Here is a 27333-nt window from a genome sequence, read left to right as displayed (position 1 = left end):
GTTGGGCATGGAGAACTATTTTGCTATCTTGCCTTTTTCAGGGTAACTTTATACAAAAGACTTGTTTTGGGGTTTGTTTTGTCATTTTGAGAATAGAATAGAATTAAAAAGTGAACCATAGCCCAGCTATTCTGCTATCTCCCTTTTTATGGTTGTGGAAATGCTTATTAATGCTTGTAAAGGGCTAATTAGTGGAAAGTAATCCTCTTAGGGAGCTGGAAGCGCCGTGCGTGGCGCTTTCTTTCCCTGTTTTTCATAATTTGAACCTAGGCCTTCTCTTTTTCCGGCCCAATCGCACTATCTACAGGCAGGCGATATACCCTTGCTTTCCTGCCGAAGACTTGGAATATCTCCTTCTCCTTCTCCTTCTTCTTTATTTATTTTTAGCTTCCAGTGCAAACATGTTTGGATGCTCTGCCCGGTCTTGGTTTTATAACTGTGGGAAAGCGACAAAAAAAGGCAGCCTTGCTAGGAACCACTGGCTTGCTGATATTATCCTAAGCAACCAGAGGGAGAGGATCGTGAGAGAGCTGGATGTGCAGAAAGCGCTGTCATATCTGGTTTACGAGAGAGTCTTTTCCTTGGAGGAGTACAAAGACATTGTGTCCCGGGAGTGCTGCGAGAAGCAAGCCGCCTGTTTTCTAGAGAAACTGGCTTGCAAAGGCCCCAGCGCCTGGTCCGCTTTCTGCTCGGTGCTGGAGGAGGTCTCTCCCCACTTGTTCATTTCCGCTCTCCTTGACTATCAAGGTAAGGTCACATAGGTCCCGCTGTCTGAAATGTTCCAAGTGCCGTATCATCGGCAGCGCCTTTCGAATCCGTTCCACACTAATAACCTATAATTAGAAGTAACTTTCCCTCTTCTGGCTCATCATCTGTTCGCACTCAGCATAGCTCTTTTGCTGAGAATAACCCAAGAGGACACATGTAACGGCGGTGGATAATGTTTGAAATCTCTCTGTAGAAGTAATGGTGATAAAATAGAAATGGGTTAATACTATGCATTGCAGTTATCCATGATGCTGGGAACCAAGTGGCTAAGCATAAATAGTCTCTCTCATATATATATATATATATATATATATATATATAAAAAATGCTGCTTTGATTATGTACTGGTGACTTTATTCTTAATAGTTCAGTGCAATACACATAAGTGCATCATTCTGTGAAATCATGGTAGGGTTATTTGACAACAATTGTATTGTTATGTATTTTTATATGTATTATGCTATTATTTCTGAGATTGTTCGCCATGATCAGGTTTACGTTATCTGTTTTATTGTTTGTATGTACAGCACTGTGTAAATCTACAGCGTTACATAAATAAAGCATACTACTACTAATAATAATAATTGTTACTGAAGACAGAAATGGTCAGCGGATGGCTGAAAACTGCATGGATAGATAGAAGTGGGTTGCCTTATTTCAAGGACTCAGCGGTATTGTATATATACTGTGAGAAAAAATACAGGTCAGATGACAACAAATAAACCAACTGGATTTACGCCTAGATGTGTATACGGCTCTAACCTTAATCCCGCTGATTTCCGGGGTCATCTTAATACTGCAATCCTATGCACCTTTACTCACAGGGAAGTCCCTCTGCATTCAATAGGTTTACTTGCAGTGGCAAGAGCATTTTGGATCACAACCTTAAGCCAGCTGTTCAGGCTTAAGCAAGATGAGGACTGGTGTGTTCATGTGAGCTCCACAGGTGCGCATGTTATTGGAGGAGAAAGGCTAATTCATCTAATGGTAGCAAGCACCTGTGGGTTTGCTGTCTTAATTGTAGGCATCAAATAAAAACAAAATGAAAGGACCCAACAGGGTTTCTCTAACAACATTTTAAAAATGTAATTGGTGCCTGGACATGAAGGTGTGTCTGTTGTAAAATAAGTCTCCAAAGGTAAATTGACCCTCCAAAATACCTGCCACTTACGCCTCCATTATTCCACACTTGTAAACTTAATTACCTTTAAAATTGACAGTTACAAATCCTACCATGCAGTAAGGTGATGGGCCATTTGCCATAATTTACTTACAAAAGATTACCACGTCTTTCTCTCACACTTTCCCACCCGTATGATTTACTGGACAGGTTTATGCTCCTGGGAAGAGTGCGTCTGGGTGGTGCGAAGGGTATTCCAACAAATAAACGAACTGTGTCATGTGCTGAGCCAATGATACTATTTGCAGATGGGTATCGAATAGAAAATCACATTAAAGCTTAAAGTATCAGGCAGGGGTTGAGAGGACTGTTATCGGAAAGGTTCGGCATCTTTAGAATAGTTTTCAGCCTTCATCCAGAGTTTTACCCATAGTCATCATTTTGGGTTTTTGCGCTTCTCGCTTTAGTAGGGGCTTAAAGATGGTACACATTCACTTGATAGGACTTTACATGTTTGAAAGCAAAGTAAAACAATGCCAGATTGCCAATACTTGTGCTTTTAAAATTAGATATTAAGGCCCATTACTCATCTGAGAGCAATGGTCATTTGTCTCTTTCTTGCCAGAACTGTCTCCATCGGTAACATTGTGTTATTACAGCTACACAACTTCATGTCTGGGGTTTGTTGTTCTGACCCAATTCCGCCACATCTTTTTCCCTCTTGGCGCCACATATTATAAGCATGTCTGGTTTTTAAAAAAATACTATAAAGGAGCTAGAAAATGGGGTGCGTTACAAAGTTAGAGTCAGGACACTTGTTAACAGACCTTTCTGATGGTCTCTCTAAGCTTTGGAATTAACTTCCAAGTAATATATGACAAACTCAACTTGTCAAGCAAGTTTCTCTTTTAATTAATTGTATCTTACAAGTTACTGGCTGCTTGTGACGTTTTTGTGCTTATAATTTTATCTTGCATTATTAAAACCTTTTGATTATAATTAATTTTAATTATCTTCATCATTGGGAATATAAACACAGTCATAAATGTCAAGTTTTCCATTGAACTCAAGTGATTTTGAACACCCAACACAAACCAATAAAGGTGTGTTTTTGTTTTTACCTAGGTGTGTTAACCAGGAGCTTCACAGACATAAGTTCGGAGGCTTCCAAACTGAGAAAAGCATCAGAAATGGACTTTCATGACCATAGTGAAGCCAGCGACCTGGACGGAAACTCTTTGGCCGATGACCAGATAAACCGCTCATTCAACAAGTACAGGTTAAAAGTTCTGCACTATTTTGAAATGATAGTATATTGGGAAGAATGTACTGTATTGTACAAACTGCAACTGAGACCAATTCTCCAAATGGATGATTGATCTGGATAGTCTCTCCAGAGGCTGAATTTTAGAGATAAAGGTCATTGCTCTGACCTTTTGCCTGCTCTAAATTCGGAATTCGTTGTTCCTCATATCATGATTCCTGGCAGTGGATCTGCAAATAGATTTGCAACAGAGCTGTGCTTATTATACTACAGGGCAGGTTGCATATAGAAACAAACTAATTAAAAAATATGCCTCAGTCTTTTCTTAAGGGTTGCATCAGAAAAGGAGAGGATAAATTGGGAGTCAGCCTCCAAGCCAACATACAGTAGGAATGCTACTTAATTATATTAAAATAAATAAATGACATTAATCTGAGGCAAGATGCATTAGGCTGTGATCCAACCCTGTTCTTGGGCCACCTCTGCTGGTTTCAACCAGGCTTGTATCTCCTTTACATGGGGATTTAATACAGAATATATACAGACTCTCTGTTTTTAACCTTCAGTTTCCATTATTGGACAGGCGGTAGCTGGAAGATGGAGCAAGCTGTTGAGTTTTACTGATCTGTTCATCTAGAAGAAAAATATTCAGGCTGCAAATATTTTTAAAAACGTTTCTTTTTGAGCTTGAGTTTGGGATATTATGTAGAGAAAGACATATTTAGCTTTCTCTTTCTAATTTCATTTCATTTTTGAGAAGGGAGGAACCACTTCTTTTTATCACCCTTCTTCAAATAAAGAAATTCAGTCATACTCTCTTACTTGTTTTACTACGCCAGTTAACACATTTATTCAGTCCCAACAAGAACTAATGCAGAGTAAAATTCCTACCTCACTTGTAAGCATGAAATGAAGACATCTAAGTCTTTTTAAAATCCCATTGCAACTATGAGAGTGCTTAAAACTTGCAAGAAGTGATATTTGTCATGAACATACATAGGGTTATAATGGTACGTAGTTTTGCTTTGTACAGCTTCAGTCCTTACAGTAACTAGCTAGAACCAGACTACACCGTAAACTTTTCCAATCCTGTTTTGAAGCTACCTAAACCTACAACTGCCACTAAATTTTATGGTAGTCCATTCTATCATTTATTTACTTGTTTGCTACTCATACCTCTAGGATGTTTTTCAGAATAACAAATTTCAAAGCTGTATATAAAACAGCACTGGACAGTAACAAGCCCAGCCAGCAACAACAATACAATCTAGAATGAGAAATGTGCAATACGATTACAACCTTAATATCTCAATTGAAAATGAGCAAGGAAAGGGTCTAGTGTATATCCTAAGGGACTGAAGTTCCATAAATTAGGGGTCACCGTTGAGAAGGCCTTGCTCCTGTCAATATGTTCAATTATTATGTTATCTGAACAAGTATTTTCTTTCATCTGGACCAGATCTACTCTTCTCGTTTGAATTTTAGGACCTCCAGGTTATAAAATATTGTGAGGGAGAGGCGTGATTATGACGTCAGCCTTGGAGATTGCCTGCTTTTCTAAAGGAGAAGTGGGTTGGTTCTTTCCATTCAGATCATTGAAATGTCATCAATATAAGTCGGTGTCTATAGACTTTATTTTGCATTGCTGTGTCAAAGTGTGTGACAGGAGCAATAATTCCTTCCTAAGTTAATTACACACATGCTGTAGGTGTTTAATAAGAATTTTATTCCCTGTATTCTGGAAAAATAGCCTGCTTATAATACAAATTAATACCTGAGATCGAATGAGATCTCCAGGAACCTGTGTCTATAAAAATGTCAAAAGAATGCAGTATAACTCAAAGCCAAGCAAATCTGTCACCCACACAGCCCTGCATAAATTCACACACAGCCGAAAACCAAGGTAACGGTTTCTCCTATCAACCAGGCAACCAACTAGAAGGTACCAGTTTTGTCTATAAATAAAAGTATACAGTGACTATGAGATCAATAGGAATATGCTGGAAATCTCGAAACACATTCCAATAAAAAACCCAAATACAAAACAAATGTGTACCAAGGATGATATATTCCTAACCCTCCCTGTTTAAGTGAGGACAGTTCTGATTTTTCGGATGTCTGTCTCTGACAAATCAGCTGTCACTATTTTTTGCCTTTTTACAAAATGCCTTGTTAAAATGTCAGTGTGAGTTGAGAAGAGTGTCATTTTTCAGAATTCAGTTTTCTCCACCGGTTCTCTTGAAATTAAATCTCTACATTGGAAGGTACATCTTGTCTTTATAATGACAATCTAGTTCTAGACCAGGGGTTCCCAACCTGGGGAGGTGCAAGATGGAATTTCACAGGGTGCAACAAAGGAGTTTATCAGACAAGGGGAATTGGAAGTATAATCCGATGGCAATCTGAACGCAATCATGGGGTTTAACGTTATTGCGTGATAGACTGCCACATGCAAATTCGGGCAATGGCATGCTATTTTCGGGCAATGGGAAGCCAGTTCAAACACAATTCACATTCATGTAAATTCGCTGAACTAGCGAATTCACGTAAATGTGTTCTGGCCCCACTTTCTTTTCATTCGAAATTAAGAGAAATTCCTCCCGTTTGATAAACTCCATCGAGTGGAATAAATTAGCATCTAATTATTCAGTTTAGATTTGCATGTTATACACTTTTTTTGTTTAAGTTCAACTTGTTCACTTGTATCTGGTTCAATTTATGGTTCAAAAATTAGAAAGTAAGACTTCTTCATCCTTAAATGTGATATGACATTTGTAGGAGTTGTGAACATTAATCAGACATTTCCTAGGGGCACAGAAAAGGTTGGGAACCACTGCTCTAGATCCATTGAACTACAACTACCATTGTCTCTATCCAGCATGACCATTGGAGTGAGTTGTGCACATGGAGGAGTCATTCATTGGGGTCCTGGTTGAGTCACAGTTCCACTTCTTGTACCTTCTCCCATAATGGAGAGGGTAGATGGGTGCCATGCAGTCTTGAGTCCATTTTCAGATTTCGCACCTTGGTTACTACCTCCTCCTTCTACATTGCACCTTCCCCATCAGTGAGGAAATGGGACAGGTTCCGCACTGAGCTGCAAGACCCAAGAACCACTTGCTTTACTTTTAATCTCCCCCTCATGACTTTTTCTGGTAGAGATCAAAGATTAGGGTGTGTTGCCATCAGAATGGGGATTCTTCTCTGGAACAAGTTGTGGACAGGATTGCAGGAGTTTCTAGGCTAGATTATATCAACAAACTAGAGTCTTAAATAAATGTAAAGTCATTACAACAACCAATCTCAAAGCAGTGTTGATCATTACACAGACTTCCTGGCACTAGTAAACTAGAAGTTACTCATATGGCATAAATAAACCTGGCAGAAAGTGGATTGAATTCAGTTCTGGGGGGCTGCCCAAAGACCTGCAAAAACCAGGGTAGTTGATCTCAAGATTTTGTTTTGTTTTTGAGTTATCCTAAAAGCTTTGTATTGTCGGCTGTGTGAATAACCAATGCAGATAGACCTGGGATAAACCAGGATAAAACTCTGCATGCTTTGAATGTGTTTTGAATCCATCTGCATCATCAACTCCATCTTTATTTGCAGTGCTGACATATGTGGGCAACAGAACTTGCAGAGATGCTCATAAGTGTGGTTGTGATAAAAAAAACTGCATTAACAACAATGTATGAGTGAGATTATTCACATGGTTGCATTGCAAAACAGAACATGTAGATAACCCAGTCAACTCCTGTGCATTACTGGGTGGTTGGGAACACAAAGGTAAAATTTTGAAACTTTAGTGGGAATAGAAGAGAAGGAACCTGGAGATATCTTTTTCCCCCTTTTCTTTTTTAGCATTACATATATTTATGCATTAACCCATCACTATGGCAACCTGTGCAATTTACATAACCTCCGTTTGGTTATTATCTTCCTTTCTGAGAACAACGGGTCAGCCACCGTGCCATAGTTTCTGTTGCTTTAGATCAGAGACAGTTGGTGAATGACTCATTCTTCCATCAAATGGATGCAAGAATGGAAAACTTCACTGTAACTTTCCTCCTCCAGGTTATCTTCCCATTTGGGACACTGCTGCTATTTGGGGCATTCCGGGAAATCTAGTATGTATGGCTATGTCTTGCAGCAGCAAACACCTTTCATTGATTTATGCAAACAGGTTTGAGATGGGGATGTCCCAGTTTTCATCTCAGAAACGGTGGTGGTTTTGATCTTTTTAACAGAAGGGCCTTGCTTCAAAAGTAAATGTGCAATTTTACATACTGGTGTTCTTGAATGTTTAACCTGAAAGTTGTTCTCTGGTAGCTCTTGAACAATAAGTGGTCAAAAATTGGATTGGATGAAGACTTTCCCTCTTACAAACATAAGCACCCTTTCCATCCACTGATAGAGTAATTTGACTGGAAGAAAAGAGGGAGAGATCATTTGCCAAATTGCCCCCAGTCTAAATTATCTCAAGTCTGCCAAAAATATGTCCTGAAAGATTGGAGGAACCCTCTGTAATGGTGGTTGAGAGCTGTAGAAAGAAGGGGGAAATCAGTAAAAATAACTTTCCAGCTTTGAGAATGGTATGCCCTGTAAAAGCAAACTTTGGATCCATCCATGTGCATCTCTGAAAATAAGTAGAATTAATAGTGTCTCTCTCCTCCAACTCCCAAATTTCAGGAAGATCAGAGCTTTGTCCTACACAAGTCATTTGTTTTCCTTTTTTTTTTTTTTTTTGCATTAAGGCATATGGTGCCGAAATTCTTCATAGCAGTTTATCACACGGGGGAAATCCCGCGCAAAAACGGGGGTTTAAATGGGTGGGGGGAATGCAAAAGCAGGTTGATTTTCACACGACGTCATTGTTAAAGTGGTATTAACCAGAATGGAAAGTAGATGGGAAGTAGACAAAAGCCACTCCCAAAAGTAAAATGGAGTGGCTTTTGCCTACTTTCTGTTTGGGTTAACACCAGTTTAACCATGACGTGAGGGAAAATCAAACCGCTTTTGCAGGTTTTGTCCAGCATTTTTGTATGGGATTTCCTCTGTGTGATAAACTCCTGAGTGCCATTTGTTGTTGGTGTGTGCCTTAAAGGTTTTTTTTATTTATGGCAACCTTATTGGCAAGTTTCTTCAGAGGGGGTTTGCCATTGCCCTCATCTGTGTGACTTGACCAGGGACACCCAGTGAGTTTATGTGGCTGAGCTGGGATTTGAACCCTGGTCTCCAGAGTCATAGTCTGACTCTCCAACCATTACACCACACAGATATTAAAAGAGGGAGCAGTCTCTTCCCCCCAAAAGCTCACTTTTAATCTTGCAAATACCATACAAACAACGTTGTGGGTTGGTTGGTATTTCTTTTGCCGCCATGTTCTTCCTTGTTTTGCAAGAGGAGCGAGTTCAGATTAGAGTCCAGGTCCATTGGCTGATGGCAGAGGCCAGAGTTTGCCTTTCCCCAGCTTCACAATCATAGGATAACTGACCGTTGGGGCCCAGTGTCTTTTCTGTTGAGGAACAGAGAAGCAACGTTCCTTGCCACAACTCTTCTTTCTTAGGCTGATGGACAGGACAGAGTTGATCTCCCCTTTGCCATTGTATTCTTTCTGGGAACATCACAGCAAATGTCATTCCTTTTTAAGGTCATGTCTTTTTAACGCTGTTCCAGCAGAAGGGTCACATACATATTTCTCTTCTTAAGAAGCTTATTAGTTGATCTTGACCCAAAGGTTTATTGGTTTTGTTTGATCCAGCCACTAGATGGTACTCTATTAATGTAATTAAACCATTGGAGTAACAGTCACTTGAAGCACATCTCTGATAGTCCTTTTCTGAAGGCAGCTTTTTATTCCTTGGTTGAGAGGCTCAGCTATGATGTTCATCAGCAATCCTTTGTTTCAATTTGCCATAGCAGTTGGAGGACCAAATAATCTTAGTAAGATCTGGAGAGAGCAAGTGACTTACACTTCTTTCATATGTGAGGATGTCAAGAAGAAAAACGCACAAGCTTCCCATGGGAAAAGATAAGTTCTCTCCCTATAGCAAGAGAATGTGTCTCTCCCTGTGCCAGGTTAATAGGAAGCTTTTCTTTGTCTAAGGCTGCATCTGCACTGCAGAAATGATCCAGTCTGACACCACTTTAACTGCCATGGTTCAGTACTGTGGAATTCTGGGATTTTCAGTTTGCATAGGGAAGCCTGTCTCGATCAAGTCTAACAATCTGTTTCCCACAGCAATCCCACTCCTCATACCTATAGAAAACCCATAAGCATGACATGATGGCCAGAGCATCCTCTTGTTTTAAGTCTTCCAGAAACTGAAAATGAATGGCACATTGCCCCATTGCTGAGTGTGTCAAGGGCTGCTTCTGCACTGCAGAATTAATGCAGTTTGACACCGCTTTAACTGCCATGGCTCAATGCGATAGAATTCTGGGATTTCTATAGCATCTCATTATTTGTTCTGTGTTGAATTTTAGACTATGTCCCTTTATATTTTAGAAACTTTTATGTTTTATGTCCCTTTATATGAATTTTGAATTGGTTTTAATTCTATAGATTGTTCAGTTGCATTTATAAAAATGCCTTTTACATCTTTTTACGAATTTTCCTGCCTGTTTTTAACCTGTTCTGGTTTTGATATTCTATGAGCCATTTCACATCCCAATACTGAAAAAAATGAATAAAATAAACATAAGAAGAAGAACAAGAATAAAAACTGCTAACAGCTTCTTAGGAGCAAGGACCTGTCTCTTGTGTTCCCTGAAATAATGTGCACACTTAGGGCACAATATAAATATATATATATATATCCAGTATTTACCAGTCCACCAATAGGTTATGAAAGGTATTGAATCTGAAATGCTAAAAAGTCCTTTTAAACATAATGTTTTTCATCTTTTTAAACAGGATAAATTAACTTCCCCTTTCCCCCCACTCCCAGACTTTTGCTAGACACTAAATTTAATGTTAAGAGAGAAAAAGAGAAGCTTATGTTCTACATTATTTTGTCCTTCCGGGGCTTTTCAGATGCGGTTGGAGAGAAAAGCAGATAAATGAATATATAACTAGTTCCTTTCAAAAGTGAGATATTGGAGGAGGCAGTGGGTGTGGAGGGAAGTTAGCATCCTTAAATGAATGGTAATACCTGCCAGTTCTCAAGACAAATTTAAAAGTTCTTGAGCAAACCTGACGTTGTTCCACATCAGAAATGCAAGGCTATTCATGAGCGCCCTACATAATTTTTAACCAGCGGACCTCAGATGTTACTGTCTCAGGCTCATATGCTTCCTTTGTCTACTGTTTGTCACAGATGGTGAATGTCAAGGATCAAGGGAAAATGTATTTCAGTATAGCCATGAATAAATGAGGGTAGATAGGCGGGAGCTGCAATCTGTATCTAAATTCAGGTGGGGAGTAGGCAGCTGTGTCCTGAAGAGGAGGTTACTGCTCTAGGACTAGCATTTCTTTGAAAAGCATTGTCTCTTATAATGAGCAGGCATTTACTGAACAAAGCCACAGGAGCCATGGTGCCCAATGGCTACAGTGAAAGGAAAGACTGGCTTCCTGTGTGTTATGTGTAATGGCTCTTGTTTTGCACATGCATGCCATCACTTGGAACTGTTCCCATCAGAACACCTATGTAATGTCACCTATCTTATATCTTCCAGACCCCACCTTGTCTCTTAAATTTGTAGCACCATTGCTTTCATTTCCATTCTGTGATGCAATTACGCTTGTAATGGAAGGTGGTGTATCCACACTCAAGGCGTATCTATCTATCTATCTATCTATCTATCTATCTATCTATCTAAAAGCAGTTTGACACCACTTTCACATGCCATGTTGTTGTGTGCCTTCAAGCGTGCATTCATTCCTTTTGGAACAGACTTTTAAAAAGAGATGGCCCTATTTCTCTGTATGCTTTGTGATTAGGCTATTGTTGTGTGCCTTTAAGTCATTTCCGACTTATGGCGACCCTAAGGCGAACCTATCATGGGGTTTTCTTGGCAAGAGTTGTTCAGAGGAGGTTTGCCATTGCCATCCTCTATGAGATTATAACTTGCCCTAGGCCATGGCTGGGCGAGGAATCGAATCCTGGTCTCCAGAACTGTGGTCCAACACTCAAACCACTATGCAATGCAGACTTTTTTCTTTTCGCTCTGCCTCCCAATCACAAGCGAAGTGTCACACTGAGGATGGAGCAAGCTTGTTTTCTGCTGCCACCAAGAACATGGAGCAATGGATGCAAGCTACAGGAAAGGAGATTCCACCTAAACATTAGGAGGAACCTCCTGACAGTAAGAGCTGCTCGACAGTGGAAGGCACTGCCTTGTAGAGTGGTGGGGCCTTTTTCTTTGGAGGTTTTTAAGCCGAGGCTCGATAGCCATCTGTCAAGGATGTGTTTATTGAGAGTTCCTGCATGGCAGAATGGGGTTGGACTGGATGGCCCTTGGGGTCTCTTTCACCCCTTTGATTCTATGAGTCTGTGCTCAAAATGAGTATGAACGTGCATCAGGAACAGAAATCAAGTGTAGATTTTTGCATCAAAGGATTTGTGAGCTTGGTTCTGGTACTGTAAACCCATTCATGGGCTAAGCATGTGCTCTGAGGCACCCCATGTCCTTTATTCTGATTATTTTGTTAGCCGCCTTGAGTGATATACGTATATTGCGGGAAGGGTTGGGTGGGAGGGAAGTTAACATCCTTAAATGAATGGTAATACCTGTCAGTTCTCAAGACAAATGTAAAATTTCTTGAGCACTGAGCCATGACAGTTAAAGTGGTGTCAAGCTGGGTTATCTCTTCGGTGCAGATGAAGTTACGGAAGCAACCTTTTCCTTCCCTAAATGTGTGTAAAACTAGAGCCATGGTTGTTGCCACGCTCCTTCCCAAAGAAATCATTCCATGCCTCCACTGGGTATCCATTATCCATTTTGTTTCTCTTCTCTTCTTTTGTACTCTCTTTTCAAAACTATTTTTGTTAAAAAAAAAAAAGGATATCAGGACTTCACTTTACTTGTGTTACCTTTACAGGTAAACAGAGAGCCTGCCTCTGCAAATATCTGGGTAGAAATTCTCCATTTTTGGATAAGCCATCTGATTATTTTTTAATTAATTCCCAAAGCTTTGTAATAACAGCCATTTAGGGCTCCGAATCTACCCTCCCCCCTTACCCTAACATTACTGAATAATAGGTTTTTTTATTATGATTTAAATACCACCGACTATCTTAAATATGTTTTCTGATAGATCTGGGGCAGTAAATCCCTTCTGGACATCTATCTCCAGAATTACATTGAGAGGAATAAACAGCTGTCGGGAATATAAATGCTAAATCATCAGAATGCTGACTCAGTGCCGCGGAAATCACAATATGTTTGAACAGTGCGGAGGTAACATGTCAGATAGCAGCTACTCAAATTTCCCTGCTTTGGACAGCTCTAAAGCCCCAAATAAAAAGCTGGAACCAGAGCAGGGAGCTGAAAACAAACAAACAACGAGGTGGGTAAGCTGGGCTTTCTAAATGCAGACATAAATGGCTGCCATGAAGCATCCCACATAGTTCGACCTGGGCTGGGAAAATTTCAGTTATGTGGGAGCTACATTTTTTGCTAGAACCCTAACCTCTACTAATAAGAGTTTTCTCTCTGTGTCTCTCAAGACCATTCTCTTTTGCAGGCTGCATCTACATTACAGAATGAAGGCAGTTTGATGCTGCTTTAACTGCCATATGGCATGCTATAGCATTCCTAGATTCAGTTTTGTGAGATATTTAGCCTTCTCTGCCATAGAGCTCTGGTGTCACAACAAACTACAAATCCTAAGATTTCTATCGCATGGTGCATGACGGTTAAAGCGGTGCCAAACTGCATTAAATCTGCAATGTGGCAGCAGCCTCTGTTGCCCCCAGTTTTGTGAGATATCTGATGCCACAACAAAATGGAAACCCCAGGTCTCCATAGGATGGAGACATGACAGCAAAAGTGATGTCAAATTGCATTACTTCTGCGGTGTGGCGGCAGCCATAGTGCTTCATTTCCTTCTCCTTACAAATACTGTTATTAGAAAAGTAACAAAACTTCTGATAATTCCTCATACCCATCCTCTCAAGAGCAATTTCTTCATCTCACACATGCACATATGCTGCACATATCCCAAATGGAGTGTTTTTTTCCCGATGCAGTTAAGAAATACTGAAGGCACATATGGGTGCAATTGCATCCTCTACTGTCTGGTCTAGAAACAGGTGTTCCAGGAGGTACAGTTGGCCCTCCTTATTCATGGATTTTTTTATCCACACATTCAAGCATCCATAACTTTAAAATATGTTTAAAAAGTATAGATTCCAAATAGCAAAATTTGATTTTCCATTTTAAATAAGGGACACCCCAGTGGATAACAAGGTCCCACTGTATATTGGGGAATTCTAGTGTTCCTGGAGATATATTGGAGAATACTAGTACATAGCCCAAGTATCAGATTGAAGTCCCCTAGCTGGCAGTCAAAACACATTGTGCAAATATTCCATTTTAAGGGATTGCTCAGCCTACAGCCCAGTTATTGAAAAACAGAGCGACTGATGAGCAAACACAGGAAGATTATGAACTCAAAATGTCATTTTATGAACTTCTTGTTCAGCCATAACTGTTGTGAGATGCATGTCCTTGTTGGCTTGTCCCACTGTAGGAAGTTTTGGAGAAAGTTAATGGAGGTGGAGGGTCTGCAAGTGGTTTGAAGGGGGCTTGTTGCTTGTGATGTGTCTATTAATCCCACTATTGTTGCTGCTGTGTGCCTTCTAGTGAACCTATCATGAGGTTTTCTTGGCATGATTTGTTCAGAAGAGGTTTGCCATTGCCTTCCCCTGAGGGTGAGAGAGTGTGACTTGCCCAAAAGTCACCCAGTGGGTTTACATGGCCGAGCAGGGATTCGGACCCTGGTCTCCAGAGTTGTAGTCCAACACTCAAAACCACTATGTCGCCCTGGCTCCTAATCCCACTCTTACCACTAGTAAAACTGGTCTGGCATTGGACCTTTCCACACACGGCACAGAACTAGGGTCAGTTCGCATTGGTCGATCCGTATTCGCATTATAACGCATTAGTGTTCCACACCTGTGAGCTCAGAATACGTATTGACCAATGCGATATAACGTGAATACGCTTTGGCCAATGCGTATTCACGACGGGGTTCCGAACTGAAGGCAGCCGGCTCCTCCGTTTTGTGAGTGCGCAAAATTAGTGGATTCACGGGATCCGTATTGATGGCCAGTGCGAAACCTCTGCTGCTTTGGCTGGTGTGTACATCCAATCCGCTGGTTCTCCTGAAGACCACCGGGTTACAAATTTCCCATGATGCTGCGCTGGAATTTCCCCCTTCTCCTTCCGTTGGCCCTTTCCCCTTTCAGGACAACCGCCGGGGCTGGGGAGCGATATTTCCACTGAACGAGATAAAGCAGAAACCTTTTGTGTTGGGGGGGGGGGGGAGGGAAATGTATATGTATATGTGTGTGTAAGCATATACATGCAGCATTACACTTTCGGCTGCTCCACAGTTTGTGTGTGTGTGTGTGTATATATGTATATGTGTGTATATATGTGTATGTATGTGTGTGTATACACACACACACACACACACAAAGATGTGTGTGTAAGCATATACATGCAGCATTACACTTTCGGCTGCTCCACAGTTTGTGTGTGTGTGTATATATATATATATATATATATGTATATGTGTGTATATATGTATATGTATATATATATATATATATATATATATAGATACACACACACACAAAGATGTGTGTGTAAGCATATACATGCAGCATTACACTTTCGGCTGCTCCACAGTTTTTGTCTATGTATATATATGTATATGTGTTTTTATATATATGTGTGTGTGTATGTGTGTGTGTGTGTGTATACACACACACACATAGACAGACAGCTATGTGTGTACACATATAAATACGACTTCACACTTTTGGCAGTACCACTATGTGTATATTGTGTATATCTGTGTGTGTGTGTGTGTATAAAAACACTCATGCAGACAAATGTGTGTGTGCACATAAAAAAAGGCAAAGGCATCTCACTTTTGGCTGTACCACTATGTGTATATATATAAGTATGTATGTATGTATTTATGTGTGTGCATACACACACACACACACACACACAGATGGTGCATACCCCTTTCGTAAGTGGCTAAAGGCAGCAATTCTCGTGATATTACGCGCTAAACAGTGACCTCGTTCTTCACCCCGAAAGTTAAAAATGTTGCCCCCGTTCAGAGCCCCACACTTTGCCGGAATACGCATTGGCCGATTCGCAAAACCTCGATGCGGAAGGCCGCCCAGGTGTGAATGAACGATGCGATATGACGCGAATACCAATCGGCAAAGCGTATTCAGAGAGCGCGGATGTGAATGAACGATACGATATGACGCGAATGCACATCGACCAATGCGAACTGACCCTACTTCTGTGTCCTGTGTGGAAAGGTCCATTGTCTCAATATGTCACATGGAGTCAAGCCATTCCTACAACTTTAGAAGAAGTATTGGTCAATGTCCCAATATGACTCTCGAGTTTAACCAGAATCAGTGGAGGGAAAAAAGCCACCCGGACACAGAAAGTAAATGCAAAATTTGTGAACCAAATTAGCTTTCCCTTAAGCCACTTATCAAACAAATGTTCCAAAAGTGTGCTTCTGAATTGTTTTTGTAAATAAAACTGCTGATCTCTCCCTTCTGCACATCTCATCTCTGATCTCCGAGGGAATTCTTTATGTAATGCGGCTCCCTTGGGGACAGTAATGTAAGACTTGTCAGGGGCCTTCCAGCCATGTGATGCTGCCTTGTGATCTTGGCTCTTTGGCTTAGCCAAAAGGAGATTGCCTGCCTTTTCAAAATATTTGGCTTTGGGCATGTATTGAGCAAGGATGGACATGCAAAGGAGACACAAATTTTCAAGAGGTCACTCGGTACTGGGGACAGTGGTGAGAGATTCTGCTCTGTATTTGAAATGTGAAATGGTGGGACATTTCTGCAAACTGGAATGAGAGTGAGGAAATGAAAGGTCACAGGAGAAATGAGAAATCGTGTTAAGATATCAGAGTGCAGTAGCATGAAGGGAGACATTTGGATCAGTTGGAGAGGTCCAATGCACAGAACTTATTTTGAATTTTGTATCTCAAGCGAAAGCCCTTTCAATCACTGAAACTCTTCTAGAGATCAGCCTTGTCCTCTTCAGGCCCAATGTTTCTTTCTTGCTCTTCTTTGTTGATCCTGTGATATCTTTGGCATGAGTAAGCTACCCTAGAGTTCCACCGAAGAGCTGGGAGGTCTTCAAAACTGTAATCTGGAGGCAGTTTGTGACTTGTTCCAAGGAGGGTCATCTCCTTTTGGTAGCTGTCAGAAATAATGTTTACAGGGGTATGACAGAGCCTCCCCCCAACCCTGAAGCCATTATTAATGCATGATGCAATTGCTTCAGTCTCTATGGCCAGCAAACTTTTGTGATATGCTTCTGTCCACCAATTTGTTTTAAAGGATAAAATGAAATATATACAAAATCACAAATGCCATATCCATGCAGCACACTGAAATGGGTTAAATACTACTTCCTTCCCATCATGGAACCTTGGGAACTATAGTTTTGTGAACTTACCTGGGAACTCGGTTTAGCATCTTTATTCAACTACATGTCCCTTAATGGCTTGTGGAATCCATTATATGTTGTTGTTGTTGTTGTTGTTGTTGTTGTTGTGCTCCTTCAAGTAATTTCCAACCTGTGGCAACCATAAGGTGAACCTATCATCGGTTTTGGCAAGTTTCACCAGAGGGGGTTTGCCATTGCCTGTTCAAGGTCATGCAGTAGGTTTCCAGGGCTAAGCTGGGATTTGAACCCTGATCTCCAGAGTCGTAGTCCAGTGCTCAAACCACTATGCCACACTGGCTCTAAAAAACGTCAAGTGATCTCTGACTTACGGCGTACCTAAGGCCATAGGTTCTATCATGGGGTTTCTTGGCAAGATTTGTTCAGAGGAAGTTTGCCATTGCTTTTCCCCTCCAGGATAAGTAAACTAGTGCAAAACAGATATAGGTTTGCCATGCAAATTGTACAGTCAGCCCTTCTTATACATGGATTTTTTTATACACGGAGATGGGTGAACACGGATTCAAGCATCCACAGTTTGAAAATGTTCAAAAAAGTATAAATTTCAAATATCAAACCTTGATTTTCCATTTTGTATAAGGGACACCATTCTGCTATGTCATTATATTTAATGGGACTTGAGCATCCACGGATTTCGTTATCCACGGGGGATCTTGGAACCAAACCCCAGCGTATAACAAGGGTCCACTGTGCTTAGTTTAATAGTTAAGACAGTTGACTTTGCTTGTATCTTTAAATTATATAACCTGAACATTCTACTCATCATAAAATCAAGATGATTTGTCCTGGCAGTGGGATATCATTGCATGGTTGATCTGTCAGAAAAGGCATAGAATCTGGGTGTATTTCAGAATATAGTGGCGAATGAATATTTTTGCGGGTCTGTGTAGTATAGCAGTAAGAATGTTGAAGTCTTGTTAGAGCCAAGCTGTTGTTGTTGTTGTTGTCACTGTTGTTGTTGTTTGCCTTCAAGTTGTTTCTGACTTATGGCAACCCCAAGGCGAACCTCTCATGGGGTTTTCATGGCAAGTTTCTTCACAGGAGGTTTGTCATGCCCATTCTCTGAGGCTGGGAAAGTGTGACTTTCCCAAGGGCACCCAGTGAATTTACACAGCCAAGCTGGGATTCAATTCCTGGTCTCCCAGTGTCCTAGTCCAATGCTCAAACACTACGCCATGCTGGCAATAAGTTCCATAGACTGAATCAAGTACTCTAGTTGGGTCGAACAGTTAGATTTAGTCCATAACTTAGGCCCGTTACAACGGGCAGGAAAGTACGCGCGGAGCGTGTACTAGGGTTAAGGCGGTGCGGTGCTTCCGCACCGCCCTAACCCTAGTGCGCGCTGTGCGCGCACAAAATGACAGCGGCCGTTCCGCACAGCCGCCGTCATCGATACGTCACGGCTGCGCCGCCTCCAAACGAGGCGGCGCGGTTGTGACGTATTAGGTTCTCGGCAGGGCGCCTAGGGTTCCCTTTCCGCGACCCCGGAAGGAGCTCCGTTCTGGAGCTCCTTCCTGGTTTGATCCACTGGGCGCAGCCTTCAGACGGCTGTGCCCAGCGGACCAAAGGAGAAAGGGGCCAAGCGGCCCCTTTCTCCTTCTCCCCGCCGCCGTGGGGTGTCCTTGGGGCTTGAAGCCCCAAGGACACCCCTTTCCAGGCTGCGGGGAAGGGGCCTTTTGCCACTTCCCTGCAGCCCGGAAAGTGGCGGATCGGGGCCTCAGCGGCTGCCGCTCTGGCCGCTGAGACCCCGATCCGGCGGGGAAAGGTGCGCCTACAGGCTGCCCCAAAGGGGCGGTCTGTAATGCGCCTTAATTCTCTTATGTTTCTGGCAATTTGTATCATCCATCTCCGACTTGTGCCTTCCACATGTAATGGACTGCGACGCCTGTCATCCTCAACTAGCACAACCTTGGTGGCACATCTGTGGATGATTGATGATGGAGTTCTTAGGCTGGCTTAAATTGATTTAAAATATATCAAAACACCAAGGTTGTGACAAGCATCTTTGCTTTTCTGATATAATGAAAATCTACATGTTTGTTAGGGGTGGATGGAGCTTTCCTGGTGGAGCCTGTTTCCTAAAGGAAAATGGATGTTGCTAGATTAGAAGACATTAGATGACAGAAGGGCCTCTGTTGCTTTTGGGTTTGCATTTGTAATTGCTTGCGGAGCACTCCTCTGTGTGCATTTTGCATTTGTGTATGATATTTTCATATATGGCACAGAGCACACCTGGTTTGGTTTCCAAACTGAATGTTCACTTCTCCTTTTAAAAGATAAAATAAAAAGGCCCTACTCTGGTGATATTAAGAAAGGGATACGGAGATGAGACTCTGTGTCGTTGCTCACTGAAAAGCAACCTCGCTGCTTTCTTCCAGCATTTTGGACCAGTCAGCGCAAATGCACTGAAATAATTGACAAGAACTATGGTGGGTTTTTCAAAATTAATGCAGTTAATGTATTAATGTTGCTTCAGTTAAAGAGCCTGGACTGTAGATTAATCATTTTAAGTCTCTTGCTGTTTAAACTGGTTTCTATTGGATAGGCATAGAAGCTGGTACATGGAATAAGGGGTAAAGGCCATTTTAAATAAAAGGGAAGGATGTTTTATGAGAGGAAGCAGTTGGGATGCCACACTAGTTACATGTTTTGAAAGAGGAAGGTGAAGAGGATGGAGAAAAGGAAAGGGTAAAGTCACCAGGGAATATTAGTCCCTAGTCAAGGAAGATCCTGGAAAAGTGAAGTCGAAGGCTATCATGGCTGGCATCCATAGTTTTTTGTGGTTTTTTTGGCTATGTGGCCATGTTCTAGAAGAGTTTATTCCTAACTTTTCACCAGCATCTGTGGCTGGCATCTTCAAAGAATGCTGGCATGGAAGAGAGTGGAGTATATATATATATACTGTGTGACCCTGGAGATATTTCATCCACAAGATCACCATGAGTTGAGATCGAATCAAGGACAGTTAACAACAGCAACAAACAAGGAAGATACGGGTTTGATTTCCCACTTGGCTATGGAAATCCACTAGGTGGCCTTAGGTGGGTCACACACTTTCAGCCCTAGAAAACCCCATGATGGGTTTACCTTAGGGTCACCATAAATTGGAAACAACTTGAGGGTACAGAATAACAACAAAGTCAAGGAAGTGAGAGAGGAAAGACATCGAGTCTTCCTCTCTTTCTGCTTCTTTTTACCTTTCCCGGCATTATTGTTTTTTCTACTGATTCATGCCTTCTCATGATGTGGCCAAAATACGACAGCCTCAGTTTTGCCATCTTCGCTTCCAGGAAGAATTCAGGCTTGATCCATTCAAGGACCTATTTATTTGGTTGCAGGAGCCTCCATGGCAGCAATGTCCAAACTCTGGCCCTCCAAGTGTTTTGGACTTCAGCTCCCAGAAACCTCAGCCACCTTGGCCAATAGTTTGGGATTCTGGGAGCTGAAGTCCAAAACAACTGGATGGCCAAAGTTTGGACATCACTGCTCCATGGATACCCAAATCCATGGATGCTCAAGTCCCATTAAATACAGTGGCAAAGTAAAATGGTGTCCCTGATATAAAATGGCAAAACCAAGGTTTGCATTTTGGAATGTATATCTTTTTTTCAAATATTTGAAAGCCATAGATGCTTGAATCTGTGGATAAAAAAACCCATTGATACAGAGGGCCAACTATATTACCCAATGTAGCAGTGGCTTAGTGGTTAAGATGCCAGTTCTGATGACTGGAAGATTGTAAGGTTGGCAGTCTGAGGCCCAAGTGCTGCATGATGTGGTGAGCTCCCGTCACTAGTCCCAGCTTCTGCCAACCTAGCAGTTCGAAAGCATGCAAATGCAAGTAGATAGATAGGTACCACTTCGGTGGGAAAGTAACAGTGTTCAGTGCAGTCATGCTGGCCACATGGCCACCAGATTCGCTCTTGGACAACACTGGCTCTTTGGCTTAGTAATGGAGATGAGCATCACCCCTTACAGTCACGACTAGAAATTCATGTCAGGGGACTACCTTTAGCGCTTTATAGAGGCATGGTTACATTCCACTTCCCTGTCTTGGATAGAGTTTTATTCCTTCTCTCAACACATATTGTTGTTGTTGTGTGCCTTCAAGTCATTTCCGCCTCGTGGCAACCCTACGATGAATCTATCATGGGTAAGTTGGAAATGACTTGAAGGCCTCCTCTTGGTAGGATTTGTTTGGAGGAGGTTTGCCATTGCCATCCTCTGAGGCTGAAAGAGTGTGACTTGCCCAGTCAGGGTTCAAACCCTAGTCTCCCAGTGCCCTAGTCCAATGCTCAAGCCATTGTACCATGCTGGCCTTCATCCAACACACATACACATAGATTTTGCTTACAGAGCTGCCTGCCTGGACTAAGATCTTGACCTGGTATGTGGTTGTGTGTTAGCGTCTTTCCTTGTGTGCTGGCCAGCAGGTGGAATTGTATTCAGGTAGCCCTGCCAAGTAGGACGCCTTCTCTCTTGATTTATCCTCGCTGGTCTCCTGTGCCTTTGCCCTTGGCTGCTAATTCTGCAGGTTAGCCTCCTTGTTTGTCATTAACAATAAGCTCAAGATTTATTACGCCTCTCAACAACTGTGCTCCAACATGCTCTCTCCTGTGGCCAATTGCCGGTTTCATTTTTGGCTCCTGTGCTTCTGCGTCATCGTCTCTGCTTCGTTTGTCTTCCGGGAGGACATTTTAATTCCCCTCCCAAGAGTAGACCATCCTTGTGGATCCAGTCCCCCTTCAGATATCTAAACGCTGTACTTTTCACTTTTCCATTGTGCATCCTATCTCCTCACTCTTGGATGCCACAAACTTCTGCTCTTTCTGTTGCAAACTCAAGAGAGAGAAAATATAAAAGGAACAACCATAATATTGTACATTTTCATGTTTTCAAAGGGCTTTTCAAATTCATCTCCTTTTGCTGGCGACCATTTGAGAGGATTTTCATTTTGGACATTTCTCTCCCAAAGATTGTCTCATGTTGGCTCCTCATCTTGACAATATTAAGAATATAGAAAGCTGGTCCTCTGTATCAACAGATTCTGCATCCACAGATTCAACCATCCATGGACTGAAAATATTCCACACACAAACACACACACAAAATCCCAAAAGCAAACCTTGATTTTGCCAGTTTATATCACTGTTTTGCTGTGTATAGAGTAGGACTTGAGATTCTGGTTCTGCGGCTGCATATGTTGGCCCTCCTTATACACGGATTTTTTATACACAGATTCAAGCATCCATGGTTTGAAAATATTCAAAAAGGTATAAATTTCAAGTAGCAAACCTTGATTTTCTCATTTTATATAAAGGACACCATTTTGCTATGCCATTGTATTTAATGGGACTTGAACATCCACGGATTTTGTTATTCACAGGAGTTCCTAGAACCAAACCCCAGCGGATAACAAGGGTCCACTATACAATACAGAATACAGAGTTCTCATAAAACATAAGGGCAGAATAGATACAATGGTTGAAATTGTAATCTTGAAAAGTTTAGAAGCTGGTATAGTTTATAAAAGCTCCGTAAAAGTAGCATAAAAGAAACAAATTCTAAATTTCATCCAGAACATTTCTTACTTAATAATAATAATAATAATAATAATAATAGAGTTTACTTATATTTTCTGCCTCTCCCAAGGATCGAGGCGGGATTACAACAATAAAATAATACAATAATACAAAATACAGTCAATAAAACACTAATATTGAATTTACCAATTCCTATTAGTTCTCTAAAAATCGATTTATCAGTAGCCAGTGATCATAGTCAAGAGTGAAATATCGTTATAAGCTTTTATATGGAGTCTGATGGATTAAAACAATTTACTTAAATAATTTTTAAAAATTATTTTGAATTTATTTATTTATTTTGCTTAACTGCTCTCCTAGTGTGTGAGTGAGTGAGAAGCCAGGCTGGCAGCCTTCCTAAAGAGGAGTCTCTGGTAAGAGGTTGGCAGCTGAGAAGCTCAGCACTTTGTAGCCATCTGCTTAAATCTGAAGCAGAGTCTTCAATCAAGAGCCACTGAGTTGGTCCCAAGAGCATTAATGTGAATGATAGATGGCAGGATAATAGTGTGGACAGTCAAAGGAAGCGCACTACCCTCCTTAGTGTGGAAAGTGCATTTCTAGGGTTTATTCAGATGGTGAAAATGATCCTGATAGAATATGGATTGAATCATTGTTACTCACATGCATTTCAAATGCACCTGATTAAGTTTGGAGGGAAGGCTGCCAAAAAACCTACTTAACCCAGCTAGGGTTTTTTTTCCTTAGTTTTTTCCAAGTTTCTCCAGAGTTTTTCTAAAAGATTCACATTTTTTACTGTGAATAACCCATGCAAATAGACCCAGGATAAAATTTGGCATGCTTTGAATGTGCTTTGAATACATTATTGACTCCATCTTTATTTGATGCATTATTGAGTCCATCTTTATCCAAGCGCTGACATGTGTGAGCAACCGAACTCGCAGAGATGCGGATCCGTAGTGGGAACAACAAACTCAGAATGCGTGAGTGAGATTATTCACACAGTTGCACTAAAAAATAACGTGTGAATGATAACCTAGTATGCATGCAGCAAAAGAATGGAAAATCAGTGACAAGTGGCTATCTGTATAGAAGTGTTCCACTCTGAAATTCAGGCAGAAATTCAGAGAAGGAGCGTTTTAGAAACCTCTCAAAGAGTATCACCATCATCCCATCAAAGGCTCTTCTTTCTGCTAACTAAACTTACAATAGCATCATGTGGAGCAGGGAATAAAGATGGTCTGAAAGTATGTAGAGCCCAAGGCACCCCTTTTTACATCATGCAAGCCTTTTAAAAAAACGTTGGAATGCAGGTGCTGCAAAATTTTAATAAACTGGCACAGAGAGATATGCTGCTGTAGAGGAATTGTAGCCCATCGCATTAACAAATCCATACCTTCCAAGCTTTCACAGATGAAAATTGGGACACATGCAGCCAAGCAAAATCAAAGTGTGACCGCGATGCCAAAAAGTATTAATGAGGAATATCACACAAGCTGGGAAAGGCTGCAAGAGTTTGCTTTTGCCTGAGTCTACTGGGAAGAGCTAAACTCTGCCCCAGTCTTTCTTTCTCTCAGGAGGCAGCTTGGAGTAGCCTGGGTTTGGAGATACCCCAACCTGCCCCCATTACTTAACCCATTGCTCCATGTCCTATTCTCTAGAGCAGCAGAAAACAAGCTTGTTCCATCCTCAATATGCCATCCTTTCAAATATTTAAGCATGGCTATCATGTCACCTCTCTTCCCCAAGCTAAACATACCCAGTTCCCAGTAACACATAGTTCTGTCAAATGTCCAAGCCAAGCAAACTCTTCCCTGGTTCACATGCTAAAGTAACCTTGTGGGTTGTGCCAATGAACCTGGAGTGTAGAAGGCTGAGCCTTAGACAGAGTTAAACCATGGTTTGCTGTTGTGTCTGTGACTGCAGCACAGTGTCCTGGATGTTTTCTTTTAGCCAAAGGAGTTAATTTTATTCTAATGGTATTGGGGGACAGAATTTTTATCAGGGAGAGCAATACCTCCCCTTCTTAAGAGGCTATGCCAGAGAATGGACTTGTATTCAGATGTAAAATGTGAGGTCGCACCAAGTTTCCCTTTCCTGTTCTTCCTCTCCAAAGCTCAGCATCCTTATGGTAGTTGCATCGGTGCAGTCAACAATCCCTCCTACAACTGAGAGTGTACCTAAATCCCATTGATTTGGGCTTAAACACACATAACCATATTCTGGATTGCAGCCAGATTCTGAAGAATGGGAAGCTCAGATCTTGCCTTGAACGGCAAGAGACTGAAAAGCTAATGGGAGAGTTTGAGATTTTGTGAAAAATAAAACCAAACATTCTCTCTGTGTGAGAAACACAGAGCCTTATCACACGAAGGTTTTTGCAGTTCTGATCCGAAGCCACTGCGGGTCCAATGATGCGAATTCACATGATAATGTGATGTATTATCACACGTGATTGCTTTCTATGGGGAGTTGTTCTGAGGTGCATCCACAGTGAATCCGAAGTGACTGATTTTTGTGAATTCGATAACAAGCAAATTCACAAAAATTGTTTCCAAGTTCACTTCAATTACATTTTGAATTGGTTTGGTGTGGAAGATCACCCCGATCTCACCCCCCTGGCACCTTGCATCCTATCCCTTCATCCCCAGCCTCCTCATTCACTCCGATCTCACCCCCCCCCCCGGCACCTAGCATCCTATCCCTTCATCCCCAGCCTCCAGAGCCCCACTGAGCATGCGCAAAGGGTGCCGATTCGTATAGTTAATCTGCATAGTATGTACTGGTGTGGTAATACAATGTGCACTCACTCTGCTTTGCTCAAGTAGAGGCCACAATTTTGTTCCTCAGGTATGATAATACATCACGTGAATTGCTTTGGATCCGAAGTGATTCCGCCTCCCCCTCACCACGGAAGGGCTACGGAAGTGCTTCGGTTTAGAGTTCCAGTCTCAAGTGTGATAAAGACCAGAGAAAATGTGTGTTACAAGCAGAGTTAGGACTCAAAAATTAAACTTTACAAAATATCTGATCCTGGGTGAGGCAAAAACTTTTAGAAATGAAGTGTGTGTGCGTACATGTGAATGTTGTTGTTACTGTTTCGTCTCCATCCAGCTGTGTTTTTGGACTTGTCTTATGGATGTTGCAAGAGGGATTGTCACAAAGATAGCCTGCATTTCAAAATTTCCACAATACTAGGTTGTCGTTTTTGTCTCAGCAGAAAATAACACTGTTGCTTCCTAATTTTCCCCTTTTCTTTCCCCTTTTTCTAATCCACAGTACATATATTTATCACCTTTACACTCTTTATATCTCTCTGAATCTCATTAACAAACTTTATTCAGGTAGTCTGTTCCCCCCCCCCCCCCCCCATTTGATCACTCTCAGCTTTATTACAAAAATATACCCTGAGAATTTATTTTTGAAATTTTAATTTGGCTAATCTCTCACTTAACTTCAGGTTTATTCATCTGAAAAAAGAGAACCACATAATTGGAGGGTGGTCACAAAGTTGTGACAAAGAAGCATTAACATCCATCTTTTTTACTTTTGGGATCTCAGCAACAATGCATTTCTGATATCACTGCATCTGTGCAATTGCATGTGATAATCATTACTCACCATTTTCGCTTTATTTGCAGGATGCTTTAAATGTGCTTTAATCTCTCTTTAATGCTGAAATTAGCCCATGTGATAAACTCCTAGGATGACAAAAATGGTTGCAAAAATAGGTTATCTATGCAGCTCTTCTGGACAGTTTTACAATTTTGCATTAGAATTCCTGTACTTTAGTAACTCAGGTGTGGATTCCTACTTGTATATTTCTAGGTGTATATCCAGAAACCTTCAGTTCTATTAAACACCAGTCTTTTTGCTCCTGGAGATGTCCCATAAAGTCTGTACCTACTCCTCTTGCTGCCTTGACATGGAAAGGAATGGGAGCTGGATTTTCCACTTCTGATAGTAAAAGCAGAAGTCTTGTTTAGCTCCTTCTTCTGCCCAGGAGGCGTTTCCCAGAGATCATACCCGCCGCTGTCTTTTGCTAATATTAAGGCGATTCCACTTTTGCTACTGATTATAGCAAATCCTATTACATTAACGTTCATTGTAATTTTAATCTGATTAACAGTGGGAACAGTGTACTTTTTTTTAATGGAAGTGCTTCTCTGTATAATTTAAAAAAGAGTTTTTGTTATGTGCAAATATAGGATGGGCCTTCTTAGCAGCCTCAGATAGGATCGGGAAGCTGTTCCATTGATATGTTCAAATGGCATTTTGTAAAAAGCATTTACAGAGAATCAGGGTGCAGATCTCCTTTTGGTTAGAATTCAGTCTCTGATGTTGATGTTCACAGAAAATTCACAGAGTTGTAACCCAACGCTCAAACCACTATGTCACAAAGGACTTTATTACACGGAGGCAAATGGCTTAAATCCCATGCAGAAACAGGATTTTAAAATTCAGAAAACACTCGCAAATGCTCCCTCCATCCCTCCTTTTCTGCTCCCATTCAGATGCTGTTGAAGTAAAACTCCTCACCATATACTATGCTGGGAAATGCAATCTGACAACAGCCCACATCATTCTCACCTCTGTTTTAAAGGCTGACCCTTTCAGAGCAAGGCTTGAGCCAGTTCTGGACTCTTGTTTGCACTAAAAAAATATTGTAAGGTGGTTGGTTGTTTCAGATTAGTGAAACAGGAGAAGAGAATAGAAGTGGGCTTCCCCCTCCATTAGTTGCATGGAGATTTCTAACAATTGCATGGAGTTTTCACACTGTTGTGTGTAGATATCTGGACTCTTGTCTGCACTAAAAAAATATTGTCAGGTGGTTGTTTATTTCAGATCAACAAAGCAGCAGAAGCGAAGAGAAGTAGGCTTCCCCCTGCCTTGGCTGCATGCAGATTTCTGACTGTTGCATGCAGACTTCCATTAACACAAAACGAAAATAT

General features: G+C 41.3%; 1 protein-coding gene across 2 annotated transcripts in view; it reads left to right on the top strand.

Moving 5' to 3' along the window:
* The first annotated feature begins 401 nt into the window (after positions 1-401).
* Positions 402-27333, top strand: part of LOC149307144 (tight junction protein 1-like) — a 248817-nt gene continuing 221885 nt past the window's right edge. Inside the window, exons 1-2 of one of the 2 annotated variants that reach the window (XM_089538383.1) lie at positions 402-747; positions 3014-3167. In XM_089538383.1, the coding sequence (XP_089394509.1) occupies positions 402-747; positions 3014-3167 (500 nt within the window). Of the gene's footprint in view, positions 748-3013; positions 3168-27333 lie in introns of those variants that run through there. The other variant, XM_089538386.1, reaches the window with a different exon arrangement.

The sequence above is a fragment of the Sceloporus occidentalis genome, unplaced genomic scaffold (genome assembly GCF_023333645.1).
Source record: "Sceloporus occidentalis isolate IW3139 unplaced genomic scaffold, rSceOcc1.0.p SCAF_9, whole genome shotgun sequence".
Taxonomy (NCBI): Eukaryota; Metazoa; Chordata; class Lepidosauria; order Squamata; family Phrynosomatidae; genus Sceloporus; species Sceloporus occidentalis.
This window is presented reverse-complemented; position numbering and strand designations above follow the sequence as displayed.